The sequence below is a fragment of the Dermochelys coriacea genome, chromosome 2, assembly GCF_009764565.3.
Source record: "Dermochelys coriacea isolate rDerCor1 chromosome 2, rDerCor1.pri.v4, whole genome shotgun sequence".
NCBI classification, from domain to species: domain Eukaryota; kingdom Metazoa; phylum Chordata; order Testudines; family Dermochelyidae; genus Dermochelys; species Dermochelys coriacea.
In genome coordinates, this window is record NC_050069.1 from 110,114,989 (window position 1) to 110,128,623 (window position 13,635).

The 13,635-nt window shown below is 38.8% G+C and overlaps 1 protein-coding gene across 3 annotated transcripts in view; it reads right to left on the minus strand.

The window, feature by feature from the left end:
- Window positions 1–2,923: 2,923 nt before the first annotated feature.
- E2F3 (E2F transcription factor 3) overlaps window positions 2,924–13,635 on the minus strand; it is a 56,888-nt gene continuing 46,176 nt past the window's right edge. For 2 of the 3 annotated variants that reach the window (XM_038390739.2, XM_038390741.2), the window contains exons 3-7: window positions 11,312–11,531; window positions 10,749–10,907; window positions 7,823–7,937; window positions 6,041–6,179; window positions 2,924–5,220 (exon numbers count right to left, since the gene is read on the minus strand). In XM_038390739.2, the coding sequence (XP_038246667.1) occupies window positions 4,955–5,220; window positions 6,041–6,179; window positions 7,823–7,937; window positions 10,749–10,907; window positions 11,312–11,531 (899 nt within the window). In that variant the 3' untranslated portion in view covers window positions 2,924–4,954. The remainder of the gene's footprint in view (window positions 5,221–6,040; window positions 6,180–7,822; window positions 7,938–10,748; window positions 10,908–11,311; window positions 11,532–13,635) is intronic. The other variant, XM_038390740.2, reaches the window with a different exon arrangement.

The window sequence follows — 13,635 nt, forward strand, 5'->3', positions numbered from 1 at the left end:
GACTGGAGAGAATGGGCATTGTCATTGCTAATAGAGAGGCCTAGTCTGGACATGTCATTTTATAGGTGGAAACTAGCCTGTGCTGTGGCATAGCAATAGAACTAACACAACAACAATTCTGAGAATTTGGTGCTGTTTATCTCAATTGAGAATCCCATATTTACAAGTTAAGTGCCTTCCCGTTGGACATTATTGCTACCCAAGTACTCAGGTTCAGGTAAATAACTCCTGAGGGATCTGCTCCTGAAGCAGATTGTCTGCTATGCCCAAATGAAGGATGAAAGTCCAAGGTCTTCCTGGCATTGCAATAGAATAGGTTCCAGGACTAAAGCATCGGGGAGGTGGGAGGCGGAAGGTGGAGGGGGAGAATATCACCAATATCTGATCAGAACCAAGACCTTTGTTGCAAAACAATGTTGCACCTGGAGCAGCTGCCAAAAGTTATTTATTGTTGTTCCCTGGTAGCTCAGGGGATGTCAAGGTGCAATTGACTTCACTTAGAGAGAACAAGACTGCAGGTCTAGTGATTGAGCATTACCAGCTGATAGTGGAGCAGACCCTACGAATGCTTTATGACTAGACTTCAGAAACAAAGCATTAATGCCAATGTTTGGACCTTATATGACTTAAATCAATTAATTATACACCGGGGCATTTTAAAAATTCAGGCATTAGTCTCAGATTAAAAGTCTTAGCCATCTTCAGAGCCAGTAAGTGGGGTAGCATTGAATGAATAGGTTCCAGAGATATCCCAGTGGAGTTTTGAAAATGAGTTTCCAAGGTTTCCGTGCCAAGGATGTTTCAGCACACAAGGACACCTTGGTTAAAGAACCAAGTTGAAAGGTTTGGATTCGGAACCTACTAAGGTTGTCTCCGGTCCTAGTAAATCTTTTGGAAAGGATTGGTTTGACAGATACTATCTAGAGTGACTCCCACAAGAGAAATACTAGACCTTCATCTGACTCTGGGACTAAACCATAAGTAGCTATCGCTGGAATTTCAATGAGATCATGAATTCAGGCCATTTTAGAGATAGTTTCAAATCCATCTACAAAGTTGGATCTGAATTTTGGATTAGTTCAGGTTCATCTCTACTACAATAGCCATCTTGTCATAATGGTCTTTTCTGGTCTTGAAATTTTGCTAGTATACTTCCCAGAATTGGGGTGCTACAAACAGATGGAAAAAAGCCTCAAGCAGGAAAGAGTATGGATGTAACCGTTAACTGGATTACTGGCTTCTCCAAAGCGTCCTCTGAGAGCTGGGAGGGAGCCTTTCATTTTGAGTGCTGATGTTTGGAAACCAGTTCCTCTCGCTTGCTGTCACTTGTGGTGCTTCTGAAAACTTTAAGGGCTGGTAGTCCTGGCCTCTCTCTCCGGGATAGTCTATCTCTGGACAGAAAGGAGATTATGAGAATCAGGGGGAAAAAACGTGCAAACTGCCACCACTTGTAGATGTAGTATTCATAAACTGCTGCAGGCAGGGAAAGATGCTGGTACCCTAAACCCAGACACTGAAAGAATGAAAGGATTCTTCCTCCATTTCCCTGCCACTGTGGAGAAACCAGGTCATTAGCAGGAGTATCCTTGTTCATGGTTGTCAGCAATCCCTTTTGGTCAAGTAGGCAGTCTCCACTGACAACAAGCTCAGTTTTCCATCTTTGCCCACCATGCTGGAGTCTCAGAGGGGGAAGGCAGAAAGAACAAAGACCTGTTTTACACAGATAGAGACTTAGCACAGGATTCTGCCCATCAGCTGCCTGGGTGCAGCTCTAGCATCCAGACAGATCCTGCCTTGACTGGGGAGGTAAGGCAAAGATCCTGATTCTCTTCTAATAACCTTGTTTTTATGACAGTGTCACACCAGCATATGTCTACACTGCAGTAAGCCTGGGGTTTGAACTCAGGCTCAAACCTAACCACCCTTTTGTCTACCCACAAATCTTGCTAACCCTGGGTTTGGACCCAGGGTCCTAGAACCCCATGGGAATGGAGTGTTTGAGCCTGAGTCAAGCCGTGACCCAGGCTTCAAGCCCTGTTCCTGTGCAGTGTAGAAGAAGCCCAAATGGACTTTGCTCTGGGAGTCCATCGAAAATATTTCACAATCCCGTGGGCTAACTTTCCTTCTGTCCTCTGGATAGTCAAGTTGGTGAACCGTCAAGTTCTTCCCCACTGCACTATGAACAAAGAGCTACAGCGGCCACACTTTGGAAGGGCGCTAGGAAATCTGAGATATAGGTGGTTGGACTGAAGCCTGCATCATGCTCTGTGGATCGTAGAGACACAAATTTGAACCCAGGGTTCAACAATTCATAACCAGGGATTCAAATGGCTGTAGATGCACAAGCCCTAGGTTAACAAATCCTGGGTCTGCTAACTCGAGTTCTACTAAGCCTTGGTTTGTATTTGTAGTGTAAACATACCCCCAGTGTCTTCAGTGTAATTAATCTTGATTCAGACAGGGAGTCTTCCCATCAGTTCCTTAAGTTACCAACCTCCTAAAAACCATTTCTCCTGTGAAGCCCAAAAGTAGGAATTCTTAATGCTTAAAGTTAAATTAAATAAAACATTGTCATCCCATCACTCAATTTCCTAGTGTGTCACATCTTGTGTGCATGTCTTTTCTTTAGATTGTAAAGGTCTGTCTTTGTTTTTCTGTCTTGTACAGCACTGTGCACATTGTCAGCACTACACAGACAAATAATCTATTGGAATACTGCTGGTGTTGAACAGTATAACCTGACTGATTAATAAGCAATTCTTCATAAGCAGAAGAAGTTTCTCTCATTAAATAAAAGGGGGGGGGGGAAAAACAACAGTAACATCTATACCTGATGAAGGACTTCTTTAAGACAAATGATATTGATCTAAAAGTACCAAGAGTAACAAGAATTTAAAAAATATTCCAAAACAAACACCTGTATACAAATCTAAACTCTTTAAAAAATCCTTTTTATTGATTCATTACCATACAAAATTTATTCAAATTACATCCATTTAAAGTGGTAAGATCACAGCTAGAGAACAGGTCACCCTTTAATAAATCTATTTACAAAACTCATAAAAGCTTTTTTTTTTAAACATTATTTTACAGGAGTTTCTTTTTTCTCAACTAGCATACAATGCAAAGCTAATTTAGATGAGTATTTTGCCCACACACATTGGGACAAGTGTTTAATTTATACAAAACAGTATAACAAAAAGGACAATAATATAATCTATTAGTCTCAATTTTATCCTTCTCAAAGTGCCCCCTTGTCTCTCAGAAAATGTCATGCTTACACAACTTTTACTTTCCTCTTCCACAAGACTAAAATTTAAATACTGCAATTTTATTTACAGATCCACATCATTTAACAAAAAAAAACTCTTAAAAATTACAAACAAGCTAGAAAATATTCTGGCAGTGTTTACAAATTAATTCCTATTGTACAAATCTGCTACGTAACTAAAGTGTGAGTACAGAACATACATCAACTTAAATATAACCACTTAATGAACTATGCACACATTTGTACATATAAACACACACTTAACACTGTTTAACAGTTCTTAATGTGTTGCACTTTATACATTGTTATATTCTAAAGCTCAGTCATATAGTTCTTATTCTAGTACTGTTACTTTTAGTCATTTCATATGTGAGCTTTTATAGCAGCAACTCAATGGTACCAGAAAACCTGCATACATCATATGCAAACTACAATACAAAATAGTACTAATTTACTATGTGTGTCAGATAATCACGACAGTAATACAAACAAAAAAAAGTTTATATGGGGCATCATCTACACCAACATTTAGCCCATAAAGTGGCAACATTTTAAACAAAAACAGAAGGTATATTTAAGACTTATTAGAATTCCTCTCACTTTCAAAAAATAAATATTGGTGCTTTACTATACTACCAAAGAGTTTCAAAAAATAAACATAATTCAGTTAATGGGGTACTTACAGTTATGTAGTTCTTGCTTTGGGGAAAAAAGATCTGTGTTGCTGGCGAGGAGAATTATAAAAGCTGGAAGCAGAGGCAGCTCACCCACCGATATAAATATGGTATACTGAACAAAGCTTGGTATAAATTATTTTCCATAGAGAGATGAACACAGTGCATATCTAGTAGGCACTTAACACAAAGCCCCACTTAGTACCACAAAAATTTATGTACCAGGTCTAGTGTGCACACTGGGGGCAGTAAAATTGAACTGTGCATCTTTGTTTCATTTTAAAAAGAGAAACGCTTTCACACACATATGTAAGCATTTTAAAAATCTGTGGTTACTATGAGAAGTGGCAGAACTGTAACCTTTGCCCATATTTGTAATATACACTATATTTAAAGTTTATTTTTTATTAAAAACTTATAAGGACATTGGTATCTGACCTCATACCTAGACAAATACATTGCTCAAACTGAGCACTATGAGAGTAATTTAAACATTCCCAGGAAGCGTTCAAGAAACCCATTACACACTCTTGCATTACTTCCTATTTACATCTACTGCAGGTACAACCCATGTTGTGAGACTCAGAAGACATGCATTTTCCACAGAAGGCACAGCTTGAAATACAATTTAAAAAACTGCTATTTGTGACTAAACCAGTTCATTGAGCCCTTCTCCACAAGCCCACTGTATACAGTAAGCAGAGATTGGGGGAGGGGTGAGAGAGGAACCATTTATGATCACCTGCCTGCATGATGTGCCATTTGCTGATGCACAAGGCCTGGAGCCTAAGGTTAAACAAGGCTTCGTTGCAAGAGCCTACAGTTGGTTCCTACTATTCTAGGAAGTATTTCATTAAAATGTCAGCATTGTTCAGGAGTCTGTGGTTGACTCTGTAATGCTACACTTGGAAATAGGAAGGAGGGAGGGGACAACACAGAATCACAGCAGGATTTCTGGTTCCATTTAAAAAAAAAATGGTTTATATGGAAAATAATTAACAAAATATAATCAGCTGTATATAAATTCATCCACCAATGAGGGAAGCTTTTCTAAATCATAAGCATCGAAGAGATCACTGATGCCCTCTTCTTCCCCAAGGCTCAGCAGGTAATCCTCCTGAAGCAGAGGAGGCAGCAAGTTCACAAATGGCCCTTCGAAGTTAGAGGGAATTTGGTCCTCTGTTTGCTGCAAAAGGTTGGTTGGAGAAGCCAATGGAGAGAGGTTTGCCATATTTACCGAGCAGTCCCCTTGTCCTGCATTACCAGAAGCCAGATCTGTAAGATGTGAAAATAAAAGATAATTTATCCTATTTGAAATATTATGCATGGATAAGATAAAAGTCACTAAATGCTGCAAAGAGGGTTTTTAACCATGTTGTTATTTAAACACAAAGCAAATAAAAAGTGGCCCTCTTGTTCTATATCCACCTGATTATACAAAATGAACAGCATGTCAGAAAAAATATCACTAAGTCCAGTAACAAGTTGATCACAGCAGTTTAAGATTCACTAAACAATTTACCAAAATCATGCTGCAGAAAGTGGTATTTGTCAGCAATTATTTATATTTAAATTAGATTAAAAACACTAATTCTTCAATAGGACCCACTAAGTAAGCCTATTATTAATGTCTTAGCAGGCCATACAGAATGACAAACTATTTCAAAGTTAAGTACGTTTAAGGCTCTCTATAAATATAAAATGTCATCAGTGTCTGACATTGGTTATCTGCAGATGACAATAAGTCGAATTTAAAATTCTGCCTCAGATTATGAGAAACATTATGTTTCTTTGCTGCCTTTTGTTGTATGTCAGCAAGTTATAATAAACTAGATATATTTTCAATGTTATATATATTTGATACAATTAGGACATATAGTTTCATACCACATGTGAATACCAAACCTGATAATAAGCAAATGACAAACAGGGGAAATACATTTTCTAATATGCAGTCTAGAAACCTTACATCTTTCGGGTCTTAGACAATAAACCCAACCAAAAAAACAGGCACCTGTACAGATTACTTCTTTTAGTTAAACTTTCATGTTAAACTCTGAAGACCGTGTGCATCATAACAGAAAGAGAATTTTACCTTTGGAAATTGTTTTTGAGATATTTCCGTTGTGGTCCTGATTGTATGTTTTAATAGGACTGAGGCTGTCATTCTCTTCAGGACATAGATAAACTTCAATAGGTCCTTCGGTACTAGATAAATGGATCAGCGCATTCTGCTAACAGAAAAGATTTCAAATTTAAGCAAAGTTCTATGCTAACAAGCACTATAATAGTGACCTTTCTGTCACCACTGGAGGTCTTATGATATGGTATGTTTTGGTTGCCACTGTTTGAGTTCCGGTATAATGATCAGAGGCATTACAAATTCCACATCAATCCCTGTGTTTACATGTCACCTCATTGTTGTAACATGTGAAAAGTTTTACTGGCAAACCTTAGTTAGGAAGAGAGCATTTAAGCCTACCCACCTCTTTGTAACAAACTTAGGGCATGTCTACACTTCAAATTTAAATCGTCTCAAGTCAGATCAAACTACGCCAACGCAGTAACTAAATCGGCTCTTTAGGTCCACACTACGCTCCTTCTATAGGTGGTGCACGTCCTCCTCACCAGGAGTGCTTGCACAGACTTAAGTGGGGAATTGCTGGGCACTGACAGCCTGAGCTGTCAGCCCCCAGGCCGCACTCCGGCCATCAGCTCCTGGGCAGCAACAGGCAATATAAACAACTCAGTGTCTACACAGACACTGCATCAACCTAACTATATCGACTTAAAGCTACACCTCTCGTAGAGGTAGAGTTATTAGGTCGGTGTAGTGGGTAACTTATATTGGCGGAAGGACATTTTAGTGTAGACACTTACAGAGTTAGACTGATGTAAGCCGCCCTGTATCAATCTAACTCTATAGTGTAGACCAGGCCTTAGAAGTTCACCGATTTCTGCGTTATGTTATAGTGAGGTACATATAAAGGGGATTGGATACTTAATACTTTGTCACAATAGTTATAACCTGTTGCTTTATGATAGGATGGGATTTACAGTGCAATAGTCACAGAATAGTGTATTATGGGTTTGATTTATTTAAAATGTTTCTGACTTAAAGGGCATGGCAGAGATGCCTTTTCACATGTTAAAAAAGTTTTTCAGCTTGTATTTCTTCTCCATATTGATCTATTCCCTTGCTCCTCTTAACAAAGCAAATGCCACTGTCTTATACCAGACTGATTCTGTAGGAACCTTCTTCTGAGATTAAAATTCCCACACCTTCAGAAGTTAGTATTTTTCTCTTTCATTACATCAGTCTAGGATTTTTTTTTTTTATGAAAATGTACCTAGTCAGTCACCCTTCCTGTTATGATGAAAAACATAATATTCACTCCACAATCGAAAAAGAATCACTTCCCTCAGGCAAGTGGAGCTTGTCAAGGCTGCAGTACATTATTAGCAGGCTGAGAGGCATTAGCACATTCAGATCACGCACTTTGACATCCTTCTTTTAAAGTTACCTACTACACCATTAGACAAAATGTTCCTCATGATAATCACGTTCTGCATTCAAAAGTACCATGAATTAGTTGAAGAGGGAGTTGGACTTGAGAGTATGAGAATCTAAGGATACAACTGCAAGAGTGCAGGAGAGGAGGAGAAATATAAGATTAGTATTTGAGTTACATAAAAGGCAGTTTCTGTTTATATAGTTCTCATCATCTTTGACAACCTCCCCAAAGTGCTCAAGACATATCAACATCATCCAATTTAAGACAAGCATTTCAGGTGCCACAGGCAAGCACAGACACACATCCTCCATTTGTAGTTAAAAAATTACATTATGCAATAAGAGATGCTACGGTGCTCTTACCTCCACTGGGTCAGGCACTTCAAGTCTGGTTTCTGGGGGTGCTTTCACAACTATAACAGTTTGGTCTTTAAGGCCATTAATTTTTCGAATATCTTGATATGTAACATAAGCTAATGTAACCAATGTTAAGGAGTCCTTACAATCAAAGATGCAGCATATTCACATTAAAAGAAAAAAATGTTTCTGCAAAAAATAATTGATTCTACAAAACTTTGTTCCCAGTTAATCTCCATATTGGTCCTCCTCACCCCTATTTTAATTTCAGTATTCTCCCTGACACTGAAAACCATTCTTTGTAGCCACTAACTTTCAGGCAAATAAGGACCAGTTGAGATTCTAAGCAAAGCATGTCAGTACTGTGCCTTGATCAAATAGCTGGGGCCACTATTGAGTGACAAAAGATATTTTCACATGGATCTGGGTGCTGCTGTTTCCAGCTGTGTATGTGTATGCACGCGCACAGAAAATTTCAAATACTTGCAAACTAGTTACATAGAATTTGGAACGTCAAAAGAAATGCAAGGTAATTTGCAAACACAGACTCACACACGCTCTCCCCCTCCACACCACCCCAATAATTTTAAATGTAACGTTCAATCACCCATATTGTAATTTCAGTTAATTTTTTTGGTAACTATTTCTCAAGAAGTGGCATCTATAATTTTCTTTTATTACTGTGACAATATATTTTGTTTTTACATCCTGGGTTTTCCAGGCAATCATCCAGGATGACAGAAGTTATAATAAAGTGGTGCACATCATTGTGTGTGTTCCCAGGCATAAAAATGCTTACAGCAATCTCATCTAATGCCCCTTTGGAAAGGAGGAAAGTAAAAAGGAAATAAAAAAAGTAAAATCAATTGTTTAAGTTAATTTAGTGCACATAAAAAGTGTCATTTAAGCACTGGGAAATGAAGTTCGCTGTTTATATATAGAATATTACAGTGGTCAACATTAATACGTTTTGCTAACTCACCACACTGTGATATCTCAGTATTACTCATTGCTCAGTAAAGGAAATAACTACTGTCAGCATACAAGTACTTCATGGTCTTCATTTTTGCCTGTGAAGCACCTACCACACTCATTGTACCGCAGAAGTGAAGACTTATGATGACAGTTACTAATGTGTGTTACTTTTTGGTAGATCTGAACTTTAAAATTATGACCACTGTGCAGCACAGCGAAACAGTACTAATCGTCCCAACTTCATACCACTAACATATCTCAAAACTAACTTGGACTGAACACCTGTAGAAGTCAGATGGTAGGTCAGCCATCATGTTCATTCAAATCCTTTGCCTCTCTACTGAGATTTCCAGGAAATGCAAAGTGAATAGTGGTTTTGTATCAGATGCAAACTTAAATGAAAGCACCAAATCAACTTTCTTTCACAATAGATTTGGACTGGAATTGAACTGGCGTCCTACAGGTGAAAGGCTATATATCATATTAACCAATTTTCTAAGCCATCTAGAACTTCTTAATGCTTTCAAGAAGATCTGAAAATTCTCTTACAGTTTGGACAGTTGACAAGAAAGAATGCAATTTCCTTTGTTGGAGAAACAAAACCAACTAAGGCTGGTCTTATTTCAATAAACCTAAGGTAATAACACCACTAAGTTACTCTCCAATTCTACTGCCATCACTACTGGAGTACAGAACCCAGGCAGCCTGGACTTGCACGGTGTCCAGATACCACCTCACAGAAAAAAAAAAATAAAAACAAACATATCTGTTCTCTGAGATTAAGAGCAAAAAGAGAAAACCTAATAAAACAAGCTTCTCAGCCGCAGTAGCAGACAGTAACAGTAATTCTTCGTCAGTCTGCACCATGGTAGGCAACTGATTTTACAGAGAAACTCAGGATCAACCCTATGTTTAATGTTTCTGTGGTTTCACATCAATATCCATTGGAAGGAATAATGAATTTAGTTTACAGTAGCACTGCTATTTTATATCATGGTACATTTCCTGACTTATCAATTCACAGATCAAATACATTCAAATGTGGATGTTTCCACAGTGGTCATGGTTAAAAAGTCAACATTGACACAGTAAACATTATAGCCTTTTTTTAAGGATAGGAAATAAGTGCAGTTTTTCATAGGACGCTGATATCAAATGTTGACTTTTGAAAAATCAACTACAGTATGTAATAAAGATTTTCATCATATATCAATGGGTGAGATGTCCGGTAAAAGCCATGATACTTTTTAGGATTAACCTTTTCTTCACAGCTATATGAATACTGGAAAATATATTAATCTTATGTAGCTTACCATTGTTATTAAAATTAGTAACTTATATTTAAAATATATCTAGTTTGGGTATTTATCCCCATAGTATCTAGAGGCTAGGAAACAATAAAGTAAGTTGCAAACAAAAGCAGATTCAGCCCTTGCCTTCCTAGAGTTCAACTGCTTGTATTTGTTTTTTTTGTAATCTTTATATCCATATTGATGTATTTCCATACATGTGCATATATACAAGACCAGGTAATATTATAAAAATACATACACAAAAACAAAAAAAAGTGGGTTTTGATCTGGCTTCAGCATTGTAAAACAAGAGCACAATGTTTTAAAAGACATGCCTGAACTTAATTAAATGTTTTGTCTTCGCTGCACGGTAATGAAACTGCTAAACTCTTGGTCCTACTACTTTATCTAAAGATGGATATTTTGGGACCTCTTCATACATTAATATTTCTTATAGGCTCCAGAAATGTTAAATGTATAATTTTATAATTGGTGTAAGTGCTTTCTTAGCTACATCTGCATTAAATCACAGTAAACTGTTGTTACTTTTTGGAATGAATGTTCAGTGCTGTGTGTCACTTATCTCTATTTTGAAGAGTCTTTCTAACTCTTACTCTAGCAGCAGGGAGGTTAACCACCTTTGGAAATGATGGCATAAAGGATATCTCTGATTCTCTGAATCCTCTGTTAGCAACTTGAGGTCCAGGGTACAACTTTGGATCAATTCATCCAGTTTCTTCTCTTCCTGACTGAGTTCAGTCACCTCCTTTGACAGGCCTTGACACTGTGCCAGCGTGCCCCCATCATCAGATAGACTGCAGCCCCTACAAATCCAAAGCAGGCAGGGTCTTTGTAATCATTATTACAACTCAAAACTACACTGTAGGAGGAGGGGAGCAAGGAAATAAAGAGGCATGCCTTTAAGTTACAAGCCTTGATTACTGCAGCCTTCATCCCCTAAAGCAGCTTAAAGGATGCCAATATAAACCAAGCTTCTCAGAGAAGGCACCTTGTATTGTGGCACCATTTAATACAAGAATTTCCTTACAAAAGGCCTATCAGATATTAAAAAACCTATCTTAAATAAATAACATTAAAAGGCTTTTCTATTTTTGGAAAGTCTGTTGGACGACTGCTGGAAGCAGGAGTGAGAGACTGGAAGCAGAGACGGGAAACACTGCCACTTTATAACAGTGCAATCAGCTGGAGAAAGATGGTGAATACTCACATCCACTGAATGTTGTTTTTGGATTTCTTCTTAATGAGATGGATGCCTTCCAATACATTGGTGATATCATAAATCCTCCGTTTCTGCACCTTGAGGACCTCTGCTGCTCTGTTCAAATCCACGACCCCATCTGGGGACTGGCTCAGCAGCTGAATGAACTTCTTGGTGAGAAGACCAAGTGATGTATCATACCGAGTCTTTTCTGAAGGAGATTTTGGAGCTTGGAGGGAAAATGAATATAAAAAAGGAACGAGGAGGAAAGAAATGAGTTTGTTAGCTGCTGTTCAAATCAGTTTTCCCATTTCAGTTTTGAAATGGGCATTTGAAGCAACAAAATATGTTTTGCAGCAACTTCCTACATATTTTACTACAGAAAGCTCTTAAATTTCCGCATAAGCACAAAACCTACCACTGGATATTTATATGGTTTCATAGTGCATCTGTCCAAAGATCAAGGCACAGGGACTCAATTTAAAAAAAACCACACACGTGTACTTCCCATTAGCTTAATGGATAATGCATAATGAAAGTTTAAGACTAGGCAAAGTATGGCAACTTAATTTTTTTAACAGTATTTCGGTATACTTTTGTCTTGGCAGCAACACCCATTACCTACCCCAAATCAGGCTGCTAGCCAGTTTTCTTCATGGGTTGGTTGTCCCTCTTTTAAGGTAACAGATAGTTGCCTGTGAAACCCTTAAGTTAACCATAACTGTGGTGCTCTTCAGTAGGTGTACCAAATGACAGTTTCCCTAATTTACAGACTTCAGAGTAGCAGCCGTGTTAGTCTGTATTCGCAAAAAGAAAAGGAGTACTTATGGCACCTTAGAGACTAACAAATTTATTTGAGCATAAGCTTTCATGAGCTACAGCTCACTTCATCGGATCAATGCATCCGATGAAGTGAGCTGTAGCTCACGAAAGCTTATGCTCAAATAAATTTGTTAGTCTCTAAGGTGCCACAACTACTCCTTTTCTTTTTCCTAATTTACAGACGACTCACATGAATCAATGAGATTTACACCAAATTTACAAGACAGACAGTTAATAATCATGCATCCAAGGCTGTATATTATGTTACGGGGCAAGGCCAGATGGCTACAGAAAAGTAGTGGGAGATAGATATATTAGCTCCAGGCTAAACAAATCCCTGGGTTAAGTGAAATGGCAGCTGCTCCAGGTCAATTAAGACACCTGGGGCCAATTAAGAACTTTCCAGAAGGCAGGGAGAAGGCTAGGTTGATTGGGACACCTGAAGCCAATCAGGGGCTGGCTGAAACTAGTGAAAAGCCTCCCAGTCAGTCAGGTGGGTGTGCATGACAGGAGCTGTGGGAGGAAGTTGTGCTGTTGGAGAGGCTGAGTAGTACACACCATATCAGGCACAAGGAAGGAGGCCTTGAGGTAAGGGTGAAGTGGAGCTTGAGGAAGTGAGGGCTGCTGTGGGGGAAGTAGCCCAGGGAATTGTACGTGTCATGTTTCAAAAAGTCAGCTACCATAGCTGATACATTAGGGTCCCTGGGCTGGAGCCTGGAGTTGAGGGTGGGCTCTGGCTCCCTCCCACCTTTGCCCCCTGATTAATCACAGACTGGGAGACAACAGAGACTGTGCAAGGAAGGATAACTTCTCCTCACCTCCCTTGCTGGCTTATGATGAAAATGGCTCAGTAGACTGTGACCCTTGTCTCTAGAGAAAGAAGGGTTATGTGGAGGGTCACAGTGAGCCTCTGAGGCTAGCGAAATCTGCCAGGAAATGCAGGACCCATGGAGGCAAGGACAGAGCTTTGTCACAATTATTTCTCCTTAACCTTATAACAGCTCCTTAAAACCAGTAAAGTACAGAGTTTTTCCCCGATTTGCCCTCACTACCCTCACAATGATGTGAAGGTAGTGAGGGCAAACTAGGGAAGAGTGCTGTACTTTACCAGTCTTAAACAATGAATCAGCAACTAACTTGCTCCCTGGAAAACAAGAGGTGCATAATTTCTATATGCTCAGAAAAATTAATTGAGCACTTTTACAGTGGCACACAATCGTAACTGCAAAACAAATCTATATTTGTACTGGCACATAACTAAGTGTTTCTTCCATGAACAAATGGCGGAATCTATTTATTTCATAGATGCGTTTTCAGAGGTCAGTTTAAATGTGTGGCCCAGAATAAAAAGGTGTTACTAACCTTCCATAAACTGTTGTTCTTGGAGAAGTGTTGCTCATGGCCATTCCAAAATAGGCGTGTGCTCGCCCTGAGCATCGCCGCCAGAAAGTCTCTCTCTCTCAATGGTCTCTGTCAGGTCAGCTTTTGATGCCCTCTGGGGTCACATGCTC